General features: G+C 42.3%; 1 protein-coding gene across 2 annotated transcripts in view; it reads left to right on the top strand.

Annotated features, from left to right (window-relative positions):
• LOC127159541 (BAH and coiled-coil domain-containing protein 1) overlaps nt 1-21,313 on the top strand; it is an 83,650-nt gene that overhangs the window by 50,434 nt on the left and 11,903 nt on the right. For both annotated transcript variants that reach the window (XM_051102351.1, XM_051102357.1), the window contains 13 exons: nt 3,600-3,725; nt 3,866-6,019; nt 6,328-6,442; nt 6,533-6,738; nt 6,897-7,052; nt 8,920-9,164; nt 9,739-10,084; nt 10,785-11,654; nt 12,344-12,513; nt 13,074-13,210; nt 13,524-13,637; nt 20,067-20,181; nt 20,326-20,533. In XM_051102351.1, coding sequence (XP_050958308.1) covers nt 3,600-3,725; nt 3,866-6,019; nt 6,328-6,442; nt 6,533-6,738; nt 6,897-7,052; nt 8,920-9,164; nt 9,739-10,084; nt 10,785-11,654; nt 12,344-12,513; nt 13,074-13,210; nt 13,524-13,637; nt 20,067-20,181; nt 20,326-20,533 — 4,962 coding nt within the window. The remainder of the gene's footprint in view (nt 1-3,599; nt 3,726-3,865; nt 6,020-6,327; nt 6,443-6,532; nt 6,739-6,896; nt 7,053-8,919; nt 9,165-9,738; nt 10,085-10,784; nt 11,655-12,343; nt 12,514-13,073; nt 13,211-13,523; nt 13,638-20,066; nt 20,182-20,325; nt 20,534-21,313) is intronic.

The following is a 21,313-nucleotide window of genomic DNA, read 5'->3' as shown; positions in this document are numbered from 1 at the left end:
CTTGGCTGGGCAATCTGTGAGCATCTCTCAGAATGGTAGTTTCTTCACTGACTTGAGAACCAAATTTAACAATCTGAACTTGCAGTCTTACAAATTGTGACATATTTAATATCTGAAGCAATCTGACTAAGTGTCGTTATGCCATCACAAGCTGCTGCAAAAGAAATGATTTTAAACAAAGAACGAAAACTGAACATCAGTTCAGAACGCGTCACTAATGTTAGCAGTTCTTGGGTCAAAACCGTTTTGCGGCCAGTATGCTTTTTTTTTTTTTTTTTTTTTTTTGGCACAGAATCACTTTTTCCATGGTGAAACAGTTGCAGATTAGCCACCAGGTCCCTGGTGGTGGAAGAAGGGCTTCTGTCTCTTTATAGCCCTCATGCATCACTTGTTTCATCTCCCTCAATCCAATCATGTGTTTTCTCTGTCTGTAGAATGCAGGCTGTCCTCTCCTCCCCCTCCTCCATTGCCAGGCTCCATCACTTCCTTTCAATTAGCAGTCCTGATGAGTACCATTCACCTCCTCCCATCCTCCTCTGTCTTTCCTCTCCACCCTCTGCCATTTTTGTACTGCTCTGTCACTTCTTCTCAATTTGCGATCTCGACAGGCAGCTTTATCTGCCCCTCTCTGTCTCTCCTCAAACAATTTACTCTGGGCTATTTACTGATGCATGCTTGTATGCGCTGTCATGAGCAGACACAGGAGGAACGATTGGCTGTCCATGTGAACAGGAAGATTGAGAGATAGGATTAGCAGGGATGTGCAAAATGTGTACCATTAGCATTTGTAGAAGTTCCAGCTCTCTTCAAAGAATCTGTCTGCGTAATAACAGCTTTATTGTCTGGGAATGAGCTTATACGATAAAATGCTTTTTAACTGGTTTGAGCATAACGTTGGCTCTTCTTTAATTCACGAGTTGAAATTTGAAAGAAATGTGCCACAACCCACAAGCTATTAAAATGACAGGATGAGAGATTTAATTAATTGTAACTAAAAGAAATTCAGCAAAATCACAAAGTTCTGCTCAAAATAATTAAGAAAGACAGTAGAACCATTCAGCACTATAATTGTTTTCAGATAATAATGACATAAAAATTAGATTTGCTATGATATATTATTTTACCATGATCAATAAAATGTTAATGTATTAGTTAATGTATTAAATGTATTTAAATATGTCTGAAACAATACAAAATAATTGTTCTGTAATTTGTAATTCAAACTGTAAAACAAATTTATTTATAGCAGTTCCAAATTATTTATACTACTTCAAATTCCAATTTTAATTCTGCATCCTGAATTCAAGGCAACAACCATTAGCTATCACCACTATAGCAGGGCATTTAATCTCAGGTTGCTCCCAGGGGGACTGAACCTGTAATAAATTCATGGCACGGTTCTGTGGCAAAACCATTTGAAATTGTTATATGGAAACAAATATCATCTGCGTGTTTTCCAAACATATTATGGTCCTGCTATGTTCTTTATGCACTGTTTAGGTGCAGTGAGCCTTTAGCTCTTCTTTTTTTTTTTTGCTGATTTTGAGAAAAGTCTCCACAGTTTTTCCTGTAAATATCCTGGAATAAGCTGCAGTAGCATCTTACTTGGATAATAACAGTTCTGCATGTGCTGAGTGAGCTGGTGTCAATCATTTGCAGACAGCTGCCGTCTCTGTGAGTGCAACAGTGTTAGCAGCATTAATGTCAGCACTAAGCAGTAAAACCTGCCTCATCTAGCCTGCTGGCACAGCACCTTCCCTTGTCCTGGCCAGATTAACAGCTGAATGTGCAGTGCAATGCCCAGCGGTGCCCGCTCACCTGCCCTAAGAGGCCTCTGCTTAGCACCGAGCAACCAGCCACTATCGGGTGCAACCAGACGTCACTGTGAAACGGGATTACGCTGCCAAGTGTCACACATAGAAACACAAAGACACCAGAGAAACAGCCGAAGACTGATTTGCATAACGCAAGCTTGTATCACACTTTTGCAAAACCCACAGAAGTAATGTATTGTTCAAAAGGAGCCTTATTTTCTCCCATTCTTAAATGAACTGGCATAAATGAATGTGCTTATTAATGCTGACATGCAGTGAGAATAAAAATGGAGCTTGCAATTATCACCTTCCTCTGTGTGTTTAAAGAAAACCGAGCCTCTGTATGACTGGAGGAGTTTTTATATTCTTACATGTCTGAACTGCGTTATAGGGATAGTTCATGGAAAAAAAAATTCTGTCATCATTTACTTTAGTCATTTCAAACATGTGTGACTTTTATATATATATATATATATATTTTTTTTTTTTTTGATCATTTGATATCTTGTTTTTGAACATACCGTGAAAATCAGTGTGTCCAAAACAATACCGACTTCTTTGTATGACTGATTAAAAAATCATTTTTTTCAAAATATGACGTAAAAGGACCTAAAGGAATAGTATATATATATATATATATATTAGGTTACCCAGATTCTTCAAAATATATTTCAGCAGGAGAAAGTAATTTATACAGGTTTATAACAATTTTAGTTGAGTAAATGATGACAGAATTTTAGTTTTTGAATGAACTACCCCTTTAGAGACTAGACTATTAATATTTTCTTCAGAATGTTTTATAGAAGGTAAAAGTGTTATCTTCACCGACCTGAGAATGCACAGAATAAATAAATAAATAAATGCAAACTGGACAATCTGATACAAAAATAACTGAGGGGCTGGAATTATTACATCACCTCACCTCTCTCTTTAAACATAATACCATGCGGATTGCAGCAGGTTAACTGTTTTTGGTGGATAAGAAAATATTTCCTGTTCCTCAGTAATGTAATGTACTCTGAAAAAAATGTCATAAATATCACTCTCGAATAAGTATTTTAAATGTCACAGTCAATCAGAGCACTATAATTGTCCCAGAAAGTTATAAGGCTAACATTTATCACATATTTAAAGGTTACAGTCTTCTCCTTTACTAAGCTTCAAAGGCTTGTGCTTGAAAGGTGTTTGGTTTTCTTGTAAATTCTTTCCCCATGGCTTTGTTGTGTTAGTCACAGATTTTGGAGAGTCGAGACAGCTGAAATAAAATTGATCCTTGGCCTTTTTCTAAAATCACCACATGTTCTGCTGTGAGAAATCTTTGCTTATTGTTTTACAGTGTTATCTCTTACCTCAGCATTGGGAACTCTTGTGAGATTAGCATGGTGAGAACCATATGTTCAGGAGACAAAATTCATCCATTACTTCAATCCCCAAGACTGAACTTGTCTTCTTGTTTGCATTGCAAACCCAAATAGGAATGGCAAATATGACATCCAAAGCCTGTGGTTATTGGTGAATATGGAACACCAGCTGCATTGGAACAGGGGGATTAGATCCGGACCAAAATGCTTACAGCCAAAAGAAATGTGGCTTAGTGATTATTGTCTTGTTATCAGAGCTTTCTATGCCTTATTGCTCTCCTTCCTCCTTCTCACACTCTTACCTCCACTTCTTCTTTTGCTACTGTATGTCTACAATTCTCTCAGACTTCATCTCTCTAATTTTATCCTTCTGAATATTTGCACTGATACGATGACCTTCTTTTTTCTTTTCTTTTTTTTACAGCAGTCCCAGGGTATCCTCGCTTCTCAGGGAGTCTAGCCCACACCTTTCTTCCCATAAGCCATTTAGATCACCATGCCAACAGCGGGGTCCTCTATGGACAGCACCGTTTCTATGATACTCAAAAAGGTGGGCAAAATGACAATTCTGGAATTGACAATTCTGACTATTTCATATGTTTTATATGCAGCTCTCAGTCTCCAAATATGATAGCATAGTTCCATAAATTGACCCTCATGATTAACAGCCCTATCTGATCTACTTTACAGAGAACTTCTACTTAAGAAGCCTCCCGTCCCAGCCCCCACTCATCTCAGCCAATCACAACATCCAGCCCATGTCAAGGGCAGGATCAGGACAACCCCAGGGCTCATGCAGCAGGGACAGAGATGCAGGAAGTGGGATGAGCCTACAAAAGGGTCTTAAAGAGCCTAGCTTAGACAGAGGTGTGGTTTCATCTGCAAAAGATAAAGACAGGCCTAGTAATAAACATGATTCTAAAGATCGCCATCACCACCAAATGCCCCATCATCATTCACATCAACCGCAGCTCCACCCACAACACCCAGCCACTATGGAAGAGATGAACGGCAGGGGGCACAAAGCCTCTCTGCCTATGGAGTATAAGGAACATCCACAGAGCATGGGAAAACCTCTTAGTGCCTGTCTGCTCAATGGAAAGATGCTAAATGGGGACCATGGAACTGGGGCAAAAGGCTCCATGACTGCTTGTGGTGGGGATGGGGTGGGTAGAGGTCACATAGGGTCCAATAATGTCCAAAACAGACACGTGGGTGGTGGCACTAATGGGCGCTGTGGTAAAGAGGCGATAAGTGGGGAGATGCAGATCAGTGAACAGCCTCCTACAGACTGTCTGGAGCGAGGCCAGGCACTGCAGCATTCTTTGCCCTACTCTGTGCCTCCTCCACTGCCCATGGCTGCTGGAGGGGGGCATCCTAGTGGCTTCCACTGTCTGCAGCTCCATCCTGGCCACCCCCATCATCCACACCAAAATCGCCACTCACATCATCACCCTGACTTTTTCTGCCCTCCACCGCCAGCCCCCATGGGAAATCCTTCCGTACACGATAAAGGAATCAATAGTGGTGGCTGCAGAGACCCCAAAGTGACTGGAGCCACATTTGTTCCATCTGTTAGCCACCTTGGGGAGAAAACTGGAGGCCCCTTCCAGATGGGCAGCTCAGAGTGCCAGGGGGTTGGGGGCGGAGGGAACAGTGTCAAGGACAAGACCATGGAAAAGACTGGCAATGGGGGGCATCATGGTAACTGGCCCAGGAAACAACAGCATCAACCTCCGACCCAGCAGCAGCATCCCTACAGAAAAGCTGAAAAAGCCCCTGACTGGATGCACAACCACAACCACAACCACCATCATCACCTACAGCAACAACAGCAGCAACAGCAGCAAAGCCATTCCCAGCAACACCAGACTGTGCGCTCCCGCAGTGCTGACTGCATCAACAGTATGGAAACAGACATCTTCAGATCTACACTGACTCAAGAGACAAAGACTGTTCATCCTCTACCCAACCAAACCAACACCAATTCCCAGCCCTACAGAGACTGCTCACACTCCGGGCCTCCAACCATTCCCTCGCCTCTTGCTGGAAAGACCATGACCCAGCACACGGGTGGAGGAGGACATGGAAGCTGCTCTATGCAGCGAGATGGACAGAAGGTTGCCCGCATTCGCCACCAACAGCACAGTAGGGCTGGCCCCGATACCCCTGGCACAGACATGGCCCAGGCTACTGGGAACCAGGAGATGAAGCGGAAGATGGAAATGTCTCCTTATGGCTACAACAACAATGCGCAGCATCACCAACATCAGCAGCCATCAGTGCCACCTTGGGCCATGCAACCTCATCACATCCACTCTGAAGAGAACCAGCACAAAGCTTACATGGAAGCTAATAGTGGAGCTGCCAACAACAGACCACCCACACAACAGCAGCACCAGACAGCAGGAATGGGTCCTCCTCCGCCTCCTCCTCTTCATCCAGCTCCTCCTCAAAATCAGCAGGAGGTCACAAACTCACAGGGAGAGAACAGTGCCATGAAAAACCTTCTGAAGTACAGCAACCAGCAGCCTCTCCTCCTGTCCCAGAAGAGCCCATTTGGAGGGCTTGGGAACCTCAAAACAGGGCCTAATGGCACCAGCTGCTCTATTCAGGGAGGCAAGCAGACCCTACCCTCCAGGAAAGGCCAAAGCCATGAAAGCGACCGAGCTGACTGCGGTGGACGTGGCCGGGAGATAGGAGATGCCCCACATGTAGAGGGGGAGGTGCGACAGCCTCCGGTAGGGATTGCTGTTGCTGTGGCAAGACAGAGAGAGCCACCATGCCAAGCATCAGGCAGCCATCCCAGCAGTCGACAGGGGCGGGTGCACTCCACCATGAAAGGTAAGCTTGACCTTTGATCTGTCAGGGCCTTCCTAAACAAACAACAGGCAGGGACCCAGAGCAGTTTGTTTATTCATGACCTCTGGAAGACTTCATTGATGAAAAATAAATAGCAGAACTTGCCAAGACCCAAAGTGGAAACAGCTTTTCCCTCTTACAGCTGAAAATGCTGGTGCAGGGGGAGAGAGAGCACACATGCCACTGTAGAGAAAGGCTGCTCAACAGCTGTTTGCATGCTGAGTGCCAAAGACAGTGAGAGTTGCAGATGAGTGAAAATCATTGATGTAAATTTGTTAACCATTTTGTAGGCACTCCACGCTCCATGTATCCTTCAGATTCACCAGGAGAGGAGGAGAGGAAAAGGACGAGTGTAGAACACATGGGCCACCGGTGCTTAGAGAGAGAACGAGATGTGTATATCAGGTGAATGATCCACCCCTCACACACTTCTTTTTCACTTGCTACACATGCTCAACCCCTGACCTTTTACCTGTCTCCAATCTGGCTTTGCAGGGATAACAAGGAAAGGGTGGAATTTGCACACATCCATCCCTCAAACAGTTGCCATGGTGACCTCACCTCTCACATCATGGTGCCAGGTGGCACTTCCATGCAGTCGAGCCAATTAGGAGACCCAGCTGCACATACACATTCTGCTCACCACCACTGGATGCCACGAACAGGAAGTCCCTCCCTCTGGATGACAGGTCACTCCTATGGTCAGTAATGTTGAGTATAAAATGTGTCTTCAGTCTTTTTCTTGTTCTGCTTTTGGTCATTGTGAAGTTCATATGTTCATTCCTGCTTCTACTAATAAATTTACGTTTTAGAAATGATAAACTTTGTTGTACCCTTAAAGTTATCTGATGTTTTGTAGGTATTGGCCACACAACTCTGCACCAGAATCTCCCACCTGGGTTTTCTGCAGCTATGCCTGCACCTCTTCAACCAGTTCTACCCCTGCCCCAGGACCCCTCCACCCAACTGGTGGTGCTGCCCAGTGAGCCTGCCTCACACCCGGCTACTCACCTTGGTATGCCATGCTGTTTTCTGCCTAGTATTCTAATTTCCTCCCATATCCTCAATTTATTTGCCCTGCTGAGCCTGACCCATTTGTCAGATTTAGCATTCATTCTTTTTGTGAGGCACACAGCAGCTCTCATGGGTTTCTACCTGAAAATTTTACTGTCAGGTTGCCAAGCCTGAAAAATTATGCTCAAGTTTCAAGGATACAAGTTCACTTTAAACCAAGTCCACACTATATGGCCCAAACTTGTCGACGCTCTTGTAGTGTGCACACTTCAATAACATGCTCTGACAAGTTGCAGGATTACAGAAGGTTTTAAAATTGTTTGTTTGAAATATAGTCGACTAGTCTTTAGATGTCCACCATGTCCCAAGGAATAAGAGAGCCGCTATGAATAACAGCCAATGAAATTTCTAAAATAAAATGATGAAAACATGCAAGAGGAGAGCACACAATCGCACAAACTGTTTCCTGTCAACCACCTGCTCCACCCCCACATGGTCTGGGTCAGGATGCTTTCACCACCCCCCTCAAATCTACTGCCATATGTGCTCTAAAACACGTTGACGTAAGAATACCTCCCAGCCTTATAAGTCTACACAGGCCTCTGCTCCACAAACAGGCTGTGAAATCTAATTATCTTCATGTCTTCGAAGGCACACTTCCTTCCGTGCTCCACAGGAATTCCAGCTGAAAGGGGAAGTGCATCCACAAAAGTCTTCCCCCGGGAAACATTAGTTAAGCTGGGTTAATGTTCCAGAGCAAAGGTCCGTGATGTGTCAAGGCAAGCACAGGGGGTGGGAGAGGAGGGGTCAGGCTGAACATGCACATTAATGATGCTATGTGAAATAGGAAGAGTAGAAAAACACATCTGACTTGCGGAGGCAGGGGCTGAAGATGTGTCATTGTGGATGTGCACGGCTGGATTTCTGTTCCTGCCAGGGGAACGGTAGGAGTTTATCCCTGACATGGGAACTGAGAAGTCGCCTAGACTACATGCTGTAGTATGGGTCCACTGTGGTTTTCAAAGAAGGGGATTTTTTTTCAAGGGAGTGAATATAGTTTGTCAAATGCCAAGCTTCTCATGCTAATATTTATTCTAATGGGAACTGCTTCCATTTGTTCACTTTCATCTTAAACAAATATAATTGTTATTGAAAGCATATATCATTTGGTACACATTTGGGTTGGAGACTTCTAGTGTGAGAAAGATTGAGGGAGGAATGTAGTAAGTGTGAGAAAACGAAAGTGGTGAACAGGGAGCAAGACACCGTGGAGCGTGGGAGTGCTGGTTGATGGGTCTCTCTCTCCCATGCACTCAGTGTAGGCCAGAGTTATTATAGATATAAAAATCTCACAAGGTCTCAACTTATTTGTATTTTTTTTTTTGCTTTTTTGTTTTCATTTTTTTGAATAAACCACGCCTTAACAAATAAGTAGGGGCTCTTTTGATAGAACACATCGACTTATTGTCAGAAGTTGACATAAAACCAGCTAGTATTAAATAATCCAAGACTTTGTATCCATTCCTTCATATTGTAGTGCATATTTATATTTGTTTTAGTTTTCAATCTCATGCTCGTTTTTATTTTTTTTGTTAAAAAAAAAAAAAAAAAAAAACATTACTAGTTGTCTTTATAGTTTTCATAAGAGATAATATCCTCAGTATAGACTGTGCTTGCATAAGATGTGAATAGGTGTCTCATCTGTATAAGTAACTGTGGAAGCAGGTGCTATGTGTATGTTTAAATGGTTCAGTTAAAGGTGTTGATCTCTATGTGAGACCCTACGTGAGATATATTAACATTCTGTTGCCTAACATGGCCTTCAGCATGATTCCACACAACACTAACACTTCCGTTTCTCTCATTAGATGTGATGGAGCAGCCTGGTCTGTGGCCCCCAGTCTACAGGGCTCGAGGGGCCCACTCCCACATGCAGCATCCTGCTGTGTATCCTCGTTCACAGTTTCTACGGCAACAAGAGCTTTATGCTCTCCAGCAACACCAGCAGCTGCAGCATCAGCAACACCCCAGCCATCACACGCCACCACCTCCATCACACAGAGCAGCAAACAACATAGAGCTGCAGCAGAGAGCCACAGCCGATCACAGCCAGGTACATAAAAATGCACAACCCCTCATATAACCATTGTATAGCAGAGTGTACAAAATGCAGTGGTTTAGAAACAGCTGGGCTTACAAATGAGCTAATGCGTGACACCTGATACTGAGAGAGGATGCACTCCTCTCCATGGAACTAGACAGTCGTTTTTGTGTGCAGGGAAGTAAACAACATTTGGAGCCAATAAATCATGAGTTTCATTTTAAAAAATCCCCTTATAAAACCACAACTGCTCCCTAGGATCCATAACTTCCTCCAAGGTCCAGTTACATTCTAGACATACACAACCAAATGCAGCCAACAATGGACTGTGGCAAGACTAGACCAAGCACTACTCTTCTTGATTGCAGGTCTAAATCAATAGATCTGAGCAAGTAGGGCCTAAATGAAAACCTGATTCAGCAAAACAGGGGTGCCAAATTGCAATTACATTGATGTGAGGATTGCATGACCTGGCAGACTTCAAAATATTTTAACAGTTTCCTTTAATTAACCAAACTGCCCAGATCTCATTTTGGGGATTGAATTCTCTTTATGAATTTTCCCATCTAATTCTTTCGATGCTCAGGTGCAAAAGAAACCAGAAGAGCAGAGCATGGAGCTAGAAGACATTCTCTCTGACCCCAGGACTCCCAAACCTGCTAAGTGCTATGCCTACGGCCCATCCAACCGGACCTCCTCACCTCCCAGGGGCTCCACTGCCCACTTGTCACCCTGCTGCCAGTCCCCTTGTATGCGGCCTCACCCTAAAAGCACACCCTCTACTCCCTGTCCTGCCCCAAGTCCAATAGCTGCTACACCCCGCTCACCAGCCATCAGCCCTTCTCCATCACAGTTGCACAAAACTGTTGAGTCCCAGGAAAAGAGGGTGGAAGGCCAGCCACCACAAGACTATCCCCAATCCATGGAGCCTGGTAATGATTTATTCTTCTTTATATAACTATTAGAAATGCAATGCAATATTTTTACTTGTTGACTTGCAATAGTTTTGTCTGTCTTAGCGTCATGCCGAGGTGATCTGGAATTTGTGTGGTTGTTCACTCTAGATTTGTGTCTTTGAAGCTAAGGTTCCTGCATCAAGTCATCACGTCTCAAAAACACATGAGCCACATGTTGGTTGTTATTCATGCTGAGCCCCTCATGCAGAAACAATCAGGCCTTTTTTTAGACTCTGTGGCTCTGTGTGGGCGGCTATATAGGCAAGAACACGATTGACTAAGCTGCTGATAGATGCAGAAAATGGCTGCCAGCTCAGCTCCCCAGCGCCATCACATCAGTAATGATGGAGAAACACCTTGTCCAGACTCACTCCCATCCCCCAGCTCCACACCCTCTTTATCATCATTAACACCTCACTAACTGTTACAGCCTGCCAGAGGGTACAACAGTGTCAGAAAGAGAGCCCTGTTCTACCTCAGAATTACCTCCTTAACAGCTGCACTTCTTAAAGTTAAATCAAGATCAAGGCATAGTGTCCCTGTCATGTGGAATGAAATGTGTTCTTCTTCAGACCTCTGGTGCAAAGCTTATTAAACGTGTCACCCTTATAAGATTGTCAAAAATAAGACAATTTTGTTTGCACAACTGAGCTTTGTTTATGTTTCCCTGTCACAGATCTACCACCAGGATATACCTATCCAGAAATCAACATGGGATATAGAAATGGCCCGACCACTCAAGATGTACAACTGGCAGAGCCTGCTGATCTGGAGGCTGTTCAGACTGAACCTGTTGAACACTCTCCTCCAGCTCTCTCCAGCTTGGGAGAGGGCCTAGAATGTCATGCAATGGTGAGGCCACTCCAAGAACCACAAGAGCCAACAACGGAAGTTGATGCCACTAGTCTGGTTGTGGAACAGCCTGAGGGTGTATTTGTGGAAGGGGAGGATGTCGAGACAGTCATGGCCATGGGCTGCTGTGAACCCGCAGAGGATAATCAGGAAAAGGAGCACACCGAGATAATTTGCATGCCTGCTGAAGTTTCAGGCTGTGAAGTAGGACAGGTACCTACCCTATCATCTGAGGAAGTAATCCATCAAGAAGAACCAATTGTTACCTTTGAGGAAGAAGTGGGTGAACATATACCTCCTCAAGAGAGTGAAGACACTGACACACTGAAGGATCAGAGACCTCCAGTACCACAACCATGTGTCTCTGATTGTTCACTCAACCAGCTGCCAAACACCACCGCCCAAGCAGAGGTTGTAGTGGTTGCTGAGGAAGATCAAGAGAAAAACTGTGTGAAGGTTCTATCCCCAACTATGAATACCTGCTCCCAGAGTCTCACAACAAGTTACTGGAGTTTGGAGCTCTTGATTGCAGCAGCCTTTTGTGGTGACTGTCCTCCTCCTTCACCACCTTCCTCTTATCAATCCCAGAGATATTGTGGCCCACTAAACTCAACCTGTCATGGCATGGAATTGCTGAGTGAGCTGGCTGATCTGGAACTGCAACGGTATCACCAAAGTTGTGGTAAAACTCAAGGTATGTTACTGAAAGGTTAACAATGACAAAAGGGTTACATTTTGCTTCAGGACCCAGATATTTAATGAAAAATCTCTACCGTTTCCATTTCTTCCGCTGTTAAGCTTTCTGCAAAAGGTTGTTTGTTTGTTTCTAAATAGGACTCATTTGTGAAAAGGTGGTTTGTAATCAAAAGCAGTTGGTGTTTTGACTCCAGAGCATTGTCTAGGCTAATTAGCTATTTAACCTCTTTTTAAAGCTTCCCTCATATTATCATGTTTTTTATTCATGCAAGAGAATGTATAGTGGTTGTTAGAGACCCAGAAGATATACTAAAGAAGAATACTAAAATTGTGAATACAGTATTCACTTTTTATGAATTTGTTTAAGATCTATTTGTTCTCTGTTGAGCTAGTAGATTTTGTTGAAACACATCACATAGTTGGCTTGGTAATACACAGTTTTAGCTGAATGAGGAAACCCTTCATCCTGTGATATCTTATAGAGCAATCTGCATCTGTTTCATGAAGTACAATCTGATATTTTCAAATCCAAACATAAATTAGCCCTTCATTTCTGTCTTTCCTACAACATCTGTTTCCTGCTAGCATAGCTACCAGATAAATAGCTAATTCATCCTATTTATATGGTAAATTTCGCAGAATGAGAGCCATAATATATTCTTGTTGTGTTTCTTTTTTTCATCAAAGGAGAAGATCAATGGATTTTTGACCTGCAGAGTCTTGCTACTTTGGCAGCAGCTCGTGCCCTAGAATTGGGCTCACAGGACAGCAGCACCACAGATGCTGAGAAGCAGTTCCCTGCTCGAAGAACTCTCAACTTGCGCAGAAAATGCAGCTGGACTCCACGGCATGAGCCGGTAACACATCCTTGTTTTTTTTTATAAGCATAAGCTAGAATGGATAAACATTTGCTAAGTTTTTTATTATATATCTAGCGATAGAACACAAGAAATATGTTAATTAAATCTTTACTGCCATCCCATCTCTCTAGACCAGGGTTATCCAGACTCGGTCCTGGAGGGTCACTGTCCTGCAAAGTTTAGCTCCAACCCAAATTAAACACACCTGAATCAGCTAATCAAGCTCTTACTAGGCCAGGGGTGCCCAAGCTCGGTCCTGCAGAGTTTAGTTCCAACTTGACTCAACACATCTGCCTGGAAGTTTCTAGAATGCCTAGTAAGAACTTGATTAGCTCATTCAGGTGTGTCCAATTGGGGTTGGAGCTAAACTCTGCAGGACACCAACCCTCCAGGACCGGGTTTGGACACCCCTGATCTATTCTCTAGTCAAGGACTGTAACAAACTAAAAGTTGGATAACAGAACAGTATTAACTCAAGGCCAGAACAAGAAGTCTGTCCTGAGGTCATCCAAGACTGGAGCAACTAAGGGAATGGTTGTTTGATTTGGTTGCTCTAGGTGTGCCCAGTGAAAGGTACCATGGACAGTATGGATGGGCAGGAGTTGGAGATGCGAGTGAGGCTAGCAGAGCTGCAACAGCGTTACAAAGAGAAGCAGAAAGAACTGGCTAAACTCCAAAGGAAGCATGATCACCAGTAAGCACCATACACCATCACAAAACAATTACATTGTTTAATTCTTTATACATAACCACTTTGAATTTACAAGTCCGTCATACCACAAGAGCTGAACTGCAATGGTTGCTAGTAGGCGTCCCTAGTTATGGTTGTCCTAGTAACAGTTATGAACGTCAGTACCCCTAAAATGTCATTCTATGCTAAAAATAATCACCTGTCTAAAAAAATTATTATTTTTGCGACTATGTTTTTTTTGACACTAGTGGCACAAAAAATTACACACTTCATAATGAAAGCATGTTTAGCAAAAGGAAACCATGTTTTTCTTTAGGAAAGAGGAGACTCCTCGCAGTCCAGCACGTCGAGGCCCTGGTAGACCACGCAAACGCAAATCAGTCCCTGGTCTTGGTTCTGGGGCCCTTAATGAACCCCAGAAAAAAGTAAAGTAAGTATCTCCTGTTCCCCTGTCCTCTTAGCCGGCATCTCACAGACACACACACACACAGCAGATAAGCCTCCCATATCAGCACAACCCAGCAGACGACTCCACAAACCATAAACAGGAAACAGAAGAACTCATCTGACCTCGGTGAGGAAGTCCAGTTACGCTTTATCTTTCCTAATCAGTACTGGGCTTGAATTGCATTACATGCATTTGGCAGCGCAAAGTGGTTGGCTGTGTCTTCATATCTCCTTGCGAAGGTTCCACTCTGTGTTTGCTTGTTTCAGGCTTATAGACAGTATCCTAAATCTGTGTACATTAACTATGTGTGTGTGCTTGTCAATAAACATGTTCAGTGTCTGCCAATCGCTGATGTGAATGGCATGCCTGTCCTGCAGCAGCCGGGGGGGGAGATTCAACAGGCCGTGGATGTAATTAGAGCGCTGTGAATTCTCCTCTAATCTATTTTATTACCAGGAATGTGACAGATTCTTGTCGTTTAGCACTTAGGTCAGTGCAGGCCAGGAGAAGAGGAGGTCACGTTGACACATGCATTGTTACACTGCAATTAATTAGTGTGCGAGTGTGCTGTTGTGACAGCAAAAAACAAGGCAGTTTGCTAGATTTGGGAACTATGACTATAGTTAGGATTCCTCAATGCCTGCTGGTATAGAGAGGATCTGTCAATGTTTGGATTTCTCCAGAGCTTTGAAGAGTGTTATTGACACTCCAAACACCCCCAAAACCTCCTTCTATCTCTTTTTCTCATTGTGTTCCTGGCCGTCCCACTGTCATGTCACTTCCTCTCTGTTTCCGCCCGCCTGCCTCTGCCCTCGTGCCAACCAGCCGCCACAGTATGATTCCATATGACAGTGACACCCAGACGCACGGGCAGGCAGCCAGGGCCCCTCACCGAGGGCAGTGTGTTTGTGTGTGTGTGCTTGTCTACTGTATATAAAGGAGGGCAGTGTGTCTTGTAGCATTTAACAGGCTAGCAGCCAGATATTCATTGTGTACAACATCACACTAGATTTTCTGCTATTGTGCTCAGGGCTGTGCTGCATACTCACCCTTTGGCAAAAATAATTGTTTAATCCAAAACGTAATTTATGTGCAGTGATATTTTATTGTTTTATTAATATGTATTTTTAATACATAAATTTTTAATTAAGTTTATTTAAGTTTCTAGCTGAAATGAACACTAGAGGCAGTAAAACATCAAAAACGACAGTTCGCAAAGAACTTCACTGACAGGCGATAATGCCGAATCCACCATTTTGTCCGACAAACAAATCAGACCGTATAGTAGAACCTGAAAAATTGTGTGCATTGACACACTGCAGTTGAAATAAAATACATTATGCTGTTCATTCATGTTTATTTCATGCTTTAAGTAAAAATAAAAAGACGATCGATTCATGTGTGCTGCTTGAACAGCTGAGGCAATACAGCGATTTGTCACGACATATTAAAGAGCCACAAAGTGGTATTTATTGTTTGAATTTCTTAAAAAAAGGACAAAATTTTAAAGCTGAGACCTTGTTTTATACCAGAAGTAACCTGCTCTGTCGTGTCTTTTGGCATGTTGTCAGTTTCCTCTATGCTCCACAACGTTTTTTTTCCATGTGAGAACGTGTGGTGTGTGAGTGGCATTGTTTGTTGGACATAGCAATAGTGACTAAGGAGGGCGGGTTTTTAGCAAAGGGTCAGTTGGAGCTGATTATTGTTTTGTAAATACTTGCACAATATTGTGTTATGACTTGTAAACTAATACACTTTGACATTTGCATAACTGAACCAGCTCCATAATTATGGCTTTTATGACATACACCGGTAGCTTACCCGGTAGAGCATTGCACTTGTGATGTGGAGTGCTCAGGTACGAGTCATGTAAAATGCAATTCATGATAAAAAAAGCTCAAGGGCTTAAAGAATTATGCTAAAATGGCACGATTGCCTCAGCAAATGCATATTTATCTCACGCCAGATTCTTATTTATCCATTTCAGATGAAACTGATCTTGCTTTTAGCAACACTCACTGGATATTTCACTTTTAAAGTGTCATGTAATGTGCAAGAAGCAGAGTAATATCATTTAGCAGAAATGTCGCCACTGGCACAAGTAAACAAAGTCTAAACTGAGGGTAAAGAACCGATTTAGCAAGTAACTTCCCCTCAGGCCACCTGGGCTTGTTTTGACAGCTAAAGGTGGATTTTTTTATGAATCAAATTCAGATGGTATGCTAAGTAGAATCAGGTTTGGAACCTGAATCCTTAAATTCTTTACAATCCCTGTGCAGTTGTAATCTTTACAAACTGTGCTGTTTTGGTATATGATAGGTATATGACAGTATATGTTGTGGGTAACAGTGCGATACTGCATTGCATAACAAGACACTATTAACAGACAGGTTCACATGTTCAGTATTTTCTCTAGTGCAGGTGACTGCATTGAGGCATTGTCACTTGCTGCTTTCCATTTAGCCTCTTGTGATTGAGGGCAGTGGGTCAGTAGGTAATAACTCTAGCTCACATCCAATGTATGTGTGTGTGTTTGTGTCTGACAGCGTGTCTGTGCTTAAAATTCCTTACAAGGATGTTCAATGTGTATGTGTGTGTTTGAAAGAGCTGTTTAATTAGCCGCCGTGAGCATGCACCAAGGGGTGGGGCCATGTCACATTGTGTTTGTCAGTTCGTTGTGTGGTGGGGTCTCACGGGGGAAAGAACACACACTCCACTGCGGCCTCTGTCCCTGTGCCTGTCAATCACACACCCAAACACCAGCGTATATACATTCTGTTCTTGTGTGCACATATACACACTACTAGGCTATTTGAGTGTCAACAGACAGAAGGGGCGTTTCCATTATAGATTTGCGCAAAACGACAACAGTATTTTATAAATGTTGATTAAAAAAAGTATTGCGAAATGGCGTTTCCTTTAACCGATGTTATGCGACTAAAGCGTAATTTTTTTCCCCCTCTTGTGATAAGTCATGGCTTTTTTTTCATGATAAGTCAATGGATTTTGGTGGGATTTTGGCTATATTTAATCGAAAGAGGCATATGTGTGTATCAATAAAGCAGCATGGAGAGTCTAAGACAGGATTGCCAAAACTCTGTCCTGGAGGGCCTGCAGAGTTTAGCTCCAACTTGCCTCAACACACATGCCAGGAAGTTTCTAGTATGCCTAGTAAGAGCTTGATTAGCTGATTCAGGTGTGTCTAATTGGGGTTGGAGCTAAACTCTGCAGGACAGCGGCCCTCCAGGACAGAGTTTTGGCACCTCTGGTCTAAGCATTAATGGCAGGGAAAGCCCCTTATACTTGAAAGCGGCCATGTCGAGTAATCAGCAAAATACCCGAAGTGGTGCGTTCCACATGTTAAAACCTTTTAAAAATCATGACAAAGCATCATGCTAGTAAGAATTCACAAACGCTATGACTCAATTAAATAAGCATATGCGATGCAGGTTTAATATATGAGACATAATATATGACATGTGTAGAGCGTCTCAAACTCCATCTCTGCATGTTGTTGTGATTTTGGGATTATTATAATGTTTGCCTGGGAACGCAACATGCGCTATTTCATCAGATTTGTAAGTCTTTTAGAAACCTATGCAAACACAGGAGAATACATCATTATCTTTCTCAATTATGCAAACTGTTCATCGTGAATTTCAAAATAAACCCTCACTCTGAGTTTACACGTTTTGTCCACATATCAAGAAATGACAGTGGCTGTAGCTTTTCTGTCATAAAGAAATGGCCAAATATTTAAAATTAAGTAGATACTTGAATTAAATGTTGTTGAGTCAATATTAAACAAGGATTAGATCGCGCAGTAAAGTGTAAAGACAATCGTCAGGCCATTGATGCCCTCTGCAGGCATTTGATATAATAAGTAATGCACATTAGTTCTATTGTTTTTTACACATTATGTATTTTAACAATTTTGTTCAATAAAACCATATGATTACCTGCTTTTGATGCATTATTTGAACTACTTATTATTGCCTTATTATTGTTATTATATATGTATTTCACATAATTTTAAAGGCTATTGTTCACTTAGGTCTATTTTTATGACTACAAAAATATATATATAATTATCCGATTACTTGATTAATTGTCAGAATAATCGGCAGATTACTCGATTACCAAAATAATCATTAGTGACAGCCCTAGTTATAGTACATTGAAGAATGATCATATGGCTTTTTATATACACCATGTGAAAAAAAAAAAAGTTTTGTGAAATATTCCTTTTTAGAACTGCCTGAAAAACCACCTCGTGCGAGCATAAAAACTTTTTTGCGATATATGGGAGTTTTTGCCAAATTGATGCGTTTCCATTAGGTGTATTTTCAATTCGTCATTTCATTTTGCGCGATTTGAAGGATATAATGCACTGACTCTATCCCACAGGAAAGAAAAATCAAAAGAGATATTTTTATTATCCCAGGACAGCAATGAGTTCAAATGGAGATCAAATGGAGACATTGACATTTCCTGTGAAAAAGACTCCAGCAATCTTCCAAGACGTCCTAAACTGTAATCTGTTTTACTAAGATTCCAAGTCCTGCATTACAGATGTCAACATGAACTCAATCTTTTCTTATAAAATTTACTACACAGAAAGATCATTATTTTTAGAGCCATATATCTCTAAAAATATTATTATATTATTATAGAGATATATACCATGTCCTAATGTGTTCAGCCTGCCCACTAACAAGCAGTTTTTTGTCTATTCATGTAAGATTTTGCACCAGTGTGGGCAACGATAGCTACTACATGCTGCAGAAATAAAACCCAGGCAATTACCAAATATCCTGGTTAGATGTACCTGAATTTGACTATCAAATTACTTTATCTTAAGAAACAATAGGCCTGTTCACACTGAGGATGACAACCATAATGATGACTTTAATAATGTTCTAATTATGTGAGAACAGGGAAATCCACACCACAACAAAATAGCACCATGGCGGATTGTTATCGGAATATACCAGAATGACTTTCAGAAGATTTTTTCTGCTTAATAATGATAACATTGACAGCTAATGAGAATCCATCAGACTTTAAAGAAATGGAATATTTAAAGCTGCTGATGACATAACTGGTCATCCATTGGTGTGGATGCTAATATAAGTATCGTTATAGTAATTTTTACTGTTATCTTTCTTGGTGTGAGGCAAAGGTGGTACTTAAATGAAACGCAACTGAGATCTCCTTTATGTCTCCTGAGCTTTGAAAGAACAACCTCAGACAGCATTTTCCCCTGGGATTACGTAAGCAGAAGCACATTACAGCAAACAAAATCTCAATTAGGTTTCCACAAAGACAGCCTCTCTAGAGATGTCTAACGGCGATTAAACAGCTCATGTGACTGACGGCACACTAGCGCTCAGCTCTTTGCTGGAGGATGGAAGGTAATCTTTTGTCTGTGTGCCGTCGGTCTAGCGTTCGTTCAGTCTGTTGGGCAGGTTTCCAGGGAAATTCAAGGGCATTCTCTCCCAGCCTGCTTTCAGAGCCGAGGGGGACACGCTGCCTCGCTGATATGGAAATACAACTGTGAGGGCTCTGATATTCACCAAGAACAATAGCGTCAAACATGCAGTGCCCTCAAACGGCTCGCTCTGTCTTTTCAAAGCGACCGGCCCCTTTTTTTGTAGCAGGAATCTCCCCTGATAATTCACGCAGGGCTTTTTATCCAGCAACTGCCCTCGGACAGTGGCGGAATGGCCGTCTGATCGCGGTTCCTCAAGCGTGAGGTGTGGAGACCATGCTTTTTTCTTCACTCTTTCGATGCTCATCACAGGAAGAGCAGGGAGCGATTTGAGCCCACTGAGAGGCAGCTCAGCCTCGTTCTCTCTCTGATCTGTCTTTCTAGCTTTCTCTTTTCATACCGACACTGCCTGAGCTGTAGGGGTGTTTCGGTCATGAATGACTCAGTGATTTTGAACAAGTATTTTAAGTAAACAAATCGTTCTCGTTCACTTCTGTTCTCGGGTTTTGTTCATTGATGTCTCTCTTTTGAAGTGCCTGATTTCGAGACTGATGATAGCATGCATAAATAGCATTATAGTGCAGTTTCTTAAGGAGGATTTCATTGGTTGGACCTACTGAGTGAATATAGTCATTGTTAAACGAGATGGAGCTGCGCTGAACAAATTGGGCATTTCTGTGATCACTTTGTTGCAGTTTGTGGAGAAATCAGTTATGATTTCTTGAAATTTTAGTAAAGGACAGTAAGAAGCGATTTTGTTGCAAGCGACCTTTGAACAAATATGCTGAGTGAATGATTTAATGACTTACAAAACACCAAGACACATGATAGCGAAGGGATAATGATGTAAAGAGTCTCAATGAACATATTCTGGGAGGAATCAAAATATCACTGAGCCTCTATTGTACTTTGATTGACAGGTTGGTGGGGGCGGGGCTAAGCCCACTAGCAGAGGAGCACCGGGGAGGTGGAGAATCGCAAAAGAAGAAGAAAAAATTGTCCAATCGAGGATTTGGCCGACTCAGCTCTACACAGGTCAGTGTCCACACATGAGTCCTTTCTTCTCTTGCTTCTCTTCACTTTTTTGGAGGCTTAGTGAAGGATTAAAAAGTAGCCCAGAATAATTCTTAATGTTGGTCAGATTCCCTCAGTACATCTACTCATACTGTTCTCTCTTAGATGAAGTCACAGTGTTATCGGAAGAATAGCACCCTTGATCAACAAATAACTCAACTCAAGCAGAAGGTCCCAGGTGGACGACACACATCTGGAGCTACGTCAAGAGACCCAGAGTTTTCCTCAACATCTAAGAGCCTGTATTCTGGCTCCAAAAGAGATTCCACACAGCTCAGTGCAGCCAATGAGTCTGAGAGCCTAAGCGATACAGGTAAAATCTATTTTCTGTAATACCATTGTGTCATATCAGTCATGTGGCTTTAACAGACAAAACTAAGATGATGCACTGTAACATTAAACAACAGAATATGACTCACCCACAATAACAAGATAACCTAGTAGTCAACCTAAAGCTACCTCTCATGATAAAAAAACATACTCTGGAATCTTTTTCACAAGACATACCACTGCAGTTCCTACAGAAATTAACACTGGCAGCGGTAAAACAGCGCACACTTGTAAATGTTTTCGTACAGAGTTATGATTACAGCTACATATGTTTCGCTTCTGGGATGTACCAAGCTTGCTTGGTAAGAATTGGACTTAAGATGTGGAATCCTTGGGTTTGAATCTCATCAAAAACATGACTCATGATGAAAGAGCTGAAAGATGAGAGATCGGAAAACAAGCTAAAACGGCTTGCTTGTGTTTTTACGTTACATTCACTTTGGTTTATACTACTGGGTAGTTAATGCCACTCAACGGACATTTCAAGTCAGAAAATGTACCATATGTATGTCCGTCTGTTACGGGGAACGAACACTCTTTTAGGGACACCCAGTGGACATTTCACATCGAGTATGTCACAAACCTACATGACGATACATATCGCGAAAAAGTTCCCAGAGGTACGTTTTCGTCCTGAGACCAGGTTGACCTAAATACACTAATTTTTACCAAAAAAACTATTTTTGCAGTTAAAATCAGGAAGAAATAACTTTTTAAGGTAACGATTGTAGGTTACCACTTTTTACAGTGTAGTCTTTTGGGT

Source organism: Labeo rohita, chromosome 3, assembly GCF_022985175.1.
Source record: "Labeo rohita strain BAU-BD-2019 chromosome 3, IGBB_LRoh.1.0, whole genome shotgun sequence".
In the NCBI taxonomy this organism is placed as follows: domain Eukaryota; kingdom Metazoa; phylum Chordata; class Actinopteri; order Cypriniformes; family Cyprinidae; genus Labeo; species Labeo rohita.
The sequence above is the reverse complement of the archived record's forward strand: the minus strand, read 5'-3'. Positions and strand labels throughout refer to the sequence as shown.